The sequence below is a fragment of the Gregarina niphandrodes genome (genome assembly GCF_000223845.1).
Source record: "Gregarina niphandrodes unplaced genomic scaffold scaffold00004, whole genome shotgun sequence".
NCBI lineage: Eukaryota > Apicomplexa > Conoidasida > Eugregarinorida > Gregarinidae > Gregarina > Gregarina niphandrodes.
The window spans coordinates 171,590-178,598 of NW_011645775.1; the positions used below are offsets into that span (position 1 = coordinate 171,590).

General features: G+C 55.8%; 4 protein-coding genes across 4 annotated transcripts; all 4 read left to right on the forward strand.

Annotated features, from left to right (window-relative positions):
* Window positions 1-202: 202 nt before the first annotated feature.
* GNI_029290 (hypothetical protein) lies at window positions 203-1,261 on the forward strand (the record flags this gene model as incomplete). The annotated part of the gene is made up of 1 exon (XM_011130824.1): window positions 203-1,261. One exon carries the CDS (start codon window positions 203-205, stop codon window positions 1,259-1,261), a length of 1,059 nt encoding a protein of 352 aa, XP_011129126.1.
* A 541-nt stretch (window positions 1,262-1,802) lies between these two features.
* Window positions 1,803-2,792, forward strand: GNI_029300 (hypothetical protein; the record flags this gene model as incomplete). The annotated part of the gene is made up of 1 exon (XM_011130825.1): window positions 1,803-2,792. One exon carries the CDS (start codon window positions 1,803-1,805, stop codon window positions 2,790-2,792), a length of 990 nt encoding a protein of 329 aa, XP_011129127.1.
* A 188-nt stretch (window positions 2,793-2,980) lies between these two features.
* GNI_029310 (putative transmembrane protein) lies at window positions 2,981-3,880 on the forward strand (the record flags this gene model as incomplete). Its single annotated transcript, XM_011130826.1, has 1 exon — window positions 2,981-3,880. One exon carries the CDS (start codon window positions 2,981-2,983, stop codon window positions 3,878-3,880), a length of 900 nt encoding a protein of 299 aa, XP_011129128.1.
* A 189-nt stretch (window positions 3,881-4,069) lies between these two features.
* On the forward strand, window positions 4,070-6,010 carry GNI_029320 (putative transmembrane protein; the record flags this gene model as incomplete). The annotated part of the gene is made up of 1 exon (XM_011130827.1): window positions 4,070-6,010. One exon carries the CDS (start codon window positions 4,070-4,072, stop codon window positions 6,008-6,010), a length of 1,941 nt encoding a protein of 646 aa, XP_011129129.1.
* Window positions 6,011-7,009: the final 999 nt, after the last annotated feature.

Below are 7,009 nucleotides of genomic sequence, written 5' to 3' on the forward strand. Positions count from 1 at the left end.
AAACCGGACCGCTGCAGACCGCAAATAAGCTAAGGTAGGGCAGGGCGGCCGACTAGAGGCCGAAAAGGAATGCATGCCTTATCGGAGGGGACGGGCATCTGGGATGAATTGGAGATTTCTGTCTGTACTGCTTGGTGCTGCCGTGCGGGGGGAGGAGTACGAGTGCCTTGATATGCCTGTTAGGTTGTGGGTCCATCAGGACATGACGGTATCCTTCAAGTGGATTTCAAATAAGCCACTGGAGTATATTCAGGGCATCTTGACGAATCTGCATGATAAGATAGAAGACTTCGACTTTGGTATTTCCCTGTTCTGGGATCGGTCGGAAGAGATATGTTATGTGCCAGTGAGCGAGCTGGATGGGCAGGAGTTTGAAGCCAAGGTGCAGGCAGCGTCGGTGATCATGGCCGCGCATCCGGCGTCCTCTCACAGCTCCAACGACAATGCGGAAGACTCGCTGTCTGCACTGCCTATGGTTGCGAAGCACCAGTTCGGGTCGTCGACGACAGAAGCCGTGAATATCTTCGTAATCATTACGGACGACTGGGGCAAGTATCACGGCATGCCCGGTTGTGGACCAGCTGTGAAGAAGTGCAACTCGTTTTTCGAGAACACGCTCGTCTGCGAGGAGAACCCCACGATCGAGGATGAGGTCTCATGCGTAGATTATTACTGGTACCCGACTATTGAGCAGCTGTCTCACTCGGTGGAAACCTACAATGTGGTTCCCATCACCCTTGTGCTGGAAGACTTCGTGGACTGGTGGACAGATTTGTGGTCCAACCAGCTAAAGCTCAAGGCAGACCAGGGCCAATACGGGGTCTTCCCAATCTCCATGGACGCCGGCGGCGTGGCCCAGACCATTCTCGACAGCATCAACACCGTCAACTGCATCATCAAGACCACGACCACCAAGACACCCACCTCCGGAACCACCACCACCGGAACCAGCGGCACCTCCGGAACCAGCGGCACCTCCGGAACCAGCGTCACCACCGGAACCAGTGCCACTACTACTTCCATTGTACCCATCATAACCACCACCGCTGTACCGGGACCAGCGCCGGACCACAACAAGGCAATCGCCATCGGCAGCGCGGCAGCCGGGGCGGCGGCCTTACTCGCCGGCGCGGCTTGGTACAAACTGCGAGACAGTGCCCCACCGGAACTCGACGTCATCGAGGAGGAAGGTGCTGCGGATGCGGCCCAAGGCGGAGACCGTGAGTCCATTGTTGCCATGGAAGAAGACGCTTACGAGTAGACTTCGAATTTTAATTTATTGCTTAACTTGAAGTCCCAGTCGAAGCCGGGCTAGAGCACGTGTATCGACGGATCGTGTAGCCACCAGGGCGGCACATTTAGCGATGGCTTGTCTGGGACGCGCGGTTCTACTGGGCATGGCCGTGTGGGCCGTGTAAGTGAAGTATTTGGTTTCCTCAATCGCGGCCAACGTGGAGGGTTATACTAGCTGGTTGATCACCGCATTGCAGAGACCGCCGCGTGGCCGAAGCGTCCGCGCTGTAGCGGTACCGGTGGGGTCTTGAAGCCATTGCGCCGGCCGGGAACAATCCATCATAAGGGTCGCTTCAATTGTGCCCAGCGCCGCCGGGATCAGCGCCGGGCCACCACAAGGTAATTGTCATCAGCCGCGCCGCAGCCGAGGTGGTTAGTTGACGTACACGCACCGACTGGGGGGAGTATATATGCTGTGGAGGACTTTACTATTATCCTCACTGTCGGTCGTCTGGGGCGCCGACTACGAGTGCCTGGACCTTCCAGTTCGGTTGTGGATTAACCAGGATATGACAGGCTCATTTGGATGGGTTGCTACCCATCCATCGGATTACATCAAAGGCATGTTGCAGGCGTTGAAAGAGAACTTGGCGGATTTTGACTTCGGTATGTCACTCTTTTGGGATCGGTCGGAACCTAAATGTTATTTGCCCGTGAACGACTTGGATGGGAAGGATTTCGATGAGAAGGTGAAGGCGGCGTCCGAAATATTGGCGAAGAATCCTCCTCGCGGAAGTAATGAAAACGATTGGCCGGAGGACTCATTGTCTGCATTGCCCGTGGTGGCTGCAAACCAGTTTGCTTCCATGCCGACTGATGCGGTTAAGATTTTCGTCGTTATCACCGACGACTGGGGCAAGTACCACGGCATGGAATGTCCTGAGAAGCAGTGCTACACCCATTGGGAGACAGACGACGCAGTCATAAACGACAAGGTGACTGAGGAGGTTACCTGCGATACACACATCTGGTACCCGACAATGGACCAACTCATCGACAGCATAAAGACCTACAACATCATTCCCATTACCCTCATCGTCGAGAAGTACGTTGACTGGTGGACAGACATGTGGTCCGTCCACGCAAAACTGGACGCCAGCCAAGGCGAGTTCGGCGTGTTCCCCATGACCATGAGCGCCACAGGCGTTGCGCAGAGCATCGTCGAGAGTATCAACGCGGTGAGCTGCATCCTCAAGACCACGACGACCACGACCACGACGACCACGACCACACCCACAACCGCCACCACTGTTACCACGGTTGTTCCCATCATAACCACCACTGGTGTACCGGGACCAGCACCGGACCACAACAAGGCAATTGCCATCGGCAGCGCAGCAGCCGGGGCAGCCGCCTTGCTTGCTGGCGCGGCTTGGTACAAACTGCGAGATAGTCCACCACCCGAACTCGACGTCGTCGAGGAGGAAGGCGCGGCGGATGCGGCCCAAGCCGGGAACCGCGAGTCTATCGTAGCCATGGAAGAAGACGCGTATGAATAGACTTAGGCTGTCCAGCGTATACGGTTTTAGACCACAATGAAACTAGGCAAGCCGAGCTTTTGATCTAGGCATTCCCACGGAAAAGGTTGGTGTAAAGACCTGTCAGAACTCCTCTCGGCTGTGACATGACGGAGTTGTGGCCAGTTTGTAGCCTCTTCGGTGTAGTTTTTGGTAACAATTTTTGGTTGATGTTAAGCTTGTGGTTGGTGTGCACGTTTGTTGTGTGCCCCTTTGTGGTATGGGGTGTGCACGGGCAATACGAGTGGATACTAGATGCTCGATTCGACAATGAGCCGATATTTTTCTTGAACCACACGATCAGTGGGACGCCTACAAATTGTTGTGATGAGTGCGAAACACAAGTACCTACGGCGGAGGTGGTGGCATGTGTGTCGAAGTATGCAGGACGACGGGATTGCGAATGTCGTTTGGACTACGAATTGATGACGAATAAATTCTACATGTGCGATGACACATGGGAAGATATGTGGCGATGGGATGGTAACAGTTTTTTGACGAATGGCCCATTTGACGAGATCGAGGTGGACTTCTTGAAGTTCAGTTTAGTACAGCCATGGACCAGTTTCGAGACGATGCTTTGGCCTTACGTTTGGCGTGTTGATGAGGAAGATCCATGTGGAAAGCCGTTTGAGGATCGCGCACTCACCCTCATTGATAGCCGCTTTGACATGACCCAGTTCAGCTATATCCTCACCTTCAACTCCACGGTCACTCTGCCTCGAGCCTGGACATTTACGGCCGAAGTTCCTGCTGATGCGGACTGCTACTTCCTCTTCAAAGATCTCACCACCCATGGACACATGATACGCGGTCTCAATCCCACACCCAGTCCCACTGTCACACCCTTCGACTTCAATCACACTCACACCGCACCTCAAGAAGACCAGGAAACCGTCTCTAACGCCGGACACACCACCCCCGTTTCCACCGCTGCACCCAGCGACGAACCCAGACTAAGAGCCCTCCAGCTCACTCAAGGTGCGCCCAACACCAGCGTTGGAGCCACAACACGGGAAACCGCCAGCCTGCTTGTATTCACAGGACTACTGTGCTTTTTTGGGAACTAGCTGCTCGCTGTGCTTTTTTGGGAACTGGCCCGTTCTCTGACTGGGCCATTCAGGGCGGCTCAAAGCAAGGACAGGGCGACCAACCCGACAGGTTGGAGCGGCGGAAGGGCAAATGGTGGTGCTGCGTCAGACCAGGTGGGGGGTGAGGGGAGCATGCTTCCGTGGCTCCTTATTTCACTGACGGCGGGAATGCAGTACTGCGGTCTGGCGGACCCGCAAGAGGTGTGCGGTCCTGCTTTCTTCCGGAATCCCGACCTGTCGAACGACATCCCGGTTGACTGGGGTCAGTACCTGCGGAACGTGACGGGAATGTATCCTTCGCCGAACGGAAGCACGGTGACGTTGGAGTTTGCTTCCGCAGCGCCATCCAGAAAAGCGGACCCTGATGTGGATTCCACTGAGGCTGATTCCGCCTCGACTGAGACGGATCCCGGCTCGGACGACCAGGACCCAGGAGGCGACTCGGGAGGTGGGTTCCGTGCTGAGCTGTCGAGTGCGTTGAGTATGGTGGACCCAGCAAGCGGTGCGAACGTGCTGGAGACGATTGGACGACGTGGGTACGTGTTGAATACGGCCCGGCAATATGAGCGAGTGTTGACAGCGACGGTGTCTGGATCATCGACTTGGTTCGGTGAGACTGCGTTTGTGTGTGTCCTGAGTTCAGTGGTCATACGCGGTGTTGATTACCGACTCGAGTGTGTGCACGGGTCGATAGCAGCAGATGCGAACACACAGGCGGCGGTGGATCGTTGGTGTCGTGCGAGTGTGGCTGGAGTCGCGTTTGATACGGTGTTGGGAGGTTATTGTGGCGTGCATTCGGACAGCGTGTTTCTCGCGTTCAAAGATGAGAAGGGTGAGACTCAATTTTTGGCCTACCCATCCATGACGTCGGATGCCATGGTCGACCCAGCATTGGGGAGCGAGATGGCTTCCCTTGTGGCCGTAGATGGCGTCCGCGATGGTGCAGGCAATGGCCAAGCCATGGCCGTCCAGATATCGCAAAGTTTGTTTCTCTTCGGCGACGCCGCCGCCGGCGGCGCCACAGATGAAGGTGAGCACGTTGTGCGCAATGCCCTGAATCCCGTTGCCGGTTCCAACTCCATCAGTGCACGAACTTCCGCGCGCGCTCCACTCTTCTTCGGTGACATCGGACTAGGAATAGGCCCCGGCGCCGCTTGGCTCGTTAACGACATTTTTAGCGCACCCTGGTCACCCTGCTACGTCGCCGTCGACTTGCAGACTCATCAACTCGTCAGCTGGGGTGCCGCCGAGGTTTGTTCGCCTTACGCCGAGTCAAGCGAGGCCGCAGTCGGCCTCGCTTCTATCCAGACGGCCATCACGAGTGCAGCCGCCGCAGAGGAGACAGAGACTGCGGCCACGGTGGCACGCGTCGTCCTGGGCGGCGACGTCTTCGCCGCCGTACTCAGCAACGGCCAGGGCTTCTCGTGGGGCGCCATCACCAGTGGCGCCGCGGGCCCTCTGGGTACCATAAAGGCGAATGCCGACGGCGCCTTCCAGATAGCTGCCACCGGGGGCGCCGTAGCCTTCACTAGCGCCGACGGACTCACACAGGCCGCCGGCCAGGCCGCTTTCGGCGGCGAAGTTGCTGACAGTACCATCGCCGCACGCCTCGCCAACGCCGTCGTCGACCTATACAGCGCACCCGCCTTCTTCTTGGCACGCACCTATGACGACGAACTCGTCGTCTGGAACGGCGATTACCAGGGCGTATATGGCGCCAAGTCCACTCTCGTCTCGCGCAGATACGACTACCCCTTCCTACATCCACTCGGCACCGATACACAAATACTCGCACTCATGCAAAGACCCTGCGCCTACTCAGACTGGCTACCCGGAGACTGTCTCGACAATCTTGAAACCGACTCACGCACTGTCGACGTACCACCTATCAACGCTATCTGCACCCAACCTCTCGAACGGGAGACATCTTGCGGAAGCTCCTCCACCGAAAGCTCCTCCACGACGCAAGCTCCCGAACACTACTGGACCACCAAATACCTCGTTGGAACCGTCGTCGGCGCCACACTCCTAGCCCTCGTCGTTGGACTCCTCTATATTCTCTGGGCCGGCAAACAAACACGTACCTACGACGACGACGACCACCTCTGACCCTGACCCTGTACAAGTCATGACCCTGACCGTGTACAAGTCATGACCCTGACCCTGTACAAGTCAACTCTCTCCCACCCCCTAGTCCCCCATGTACGATTCTGACTACTTATGAGCAATTGTGATTAATTCCCAAATCTCACTGAGTGCTGGTAATTGAACGGCGACACAATCCTCACGTAGTCGGGGAACAGCAGATTAGTCATCGAAATTTTTCATGGATTTGAAAGATCTCTGGCTGCCTCGGATCGAGATTAAAAAGTCCTTTCCGGGGGTGCCGTACCCGGAATGTAATCTACTCATTGTTATTGTTAACGCCTCAGTTTCTACCGCTAGACATACCATGACACTGTTAGACTATTTACTAGAGTAAGTGAAGCCAGCCTCTACACGTGGGTCTGTGCGGTGTGGCGTGTGCTAAAGGGTGTGTGCTAAATGGTGTGTGCTAAATGGTGTGTGCTAAATGGTGGAAGGTCTGGGTCTAGTAAGTCACAATTATGTGTCAGTGTGTCGGATCCCTATGCTCTTGCGCTTACGGGTTTAGTTTACTCGCGAACGGCGAAGCATGGGGGAGTGGTGGATGTGGAATGCTGGAGTGATGTGGAGAACAAGACCCGAGACGAGATCTGTCAAGCGTTAGTCTCGCGACCAAAGACGATAGTTCTATTGCTGACAGATGTGAACAAGGATGACCCAGCGCAAACCAAGAAGGTCCAGCAGGCTGCGAAGCTGATGCCCAATACGACGCTGCATATCCTGTCGATCATGTCCAAGCCATTTCCGAGCAACCAGTCGCCACACGTATTCAATGTGTTACCATTGGACCGGTGGTCAAAAAGCAAAGTCACGGCGGACTCTCACGCCGGCAATGAAGTCGACTTCATGCACCTAAGTACCTACTCCCTCTCCTTGGTCGTACCACCTTGGTCGTACCACCTTGGTCGTACCACCTTGGTCGTACCACCTTGGTCGTACCACCTTGGTCGTACCACCTTGGTC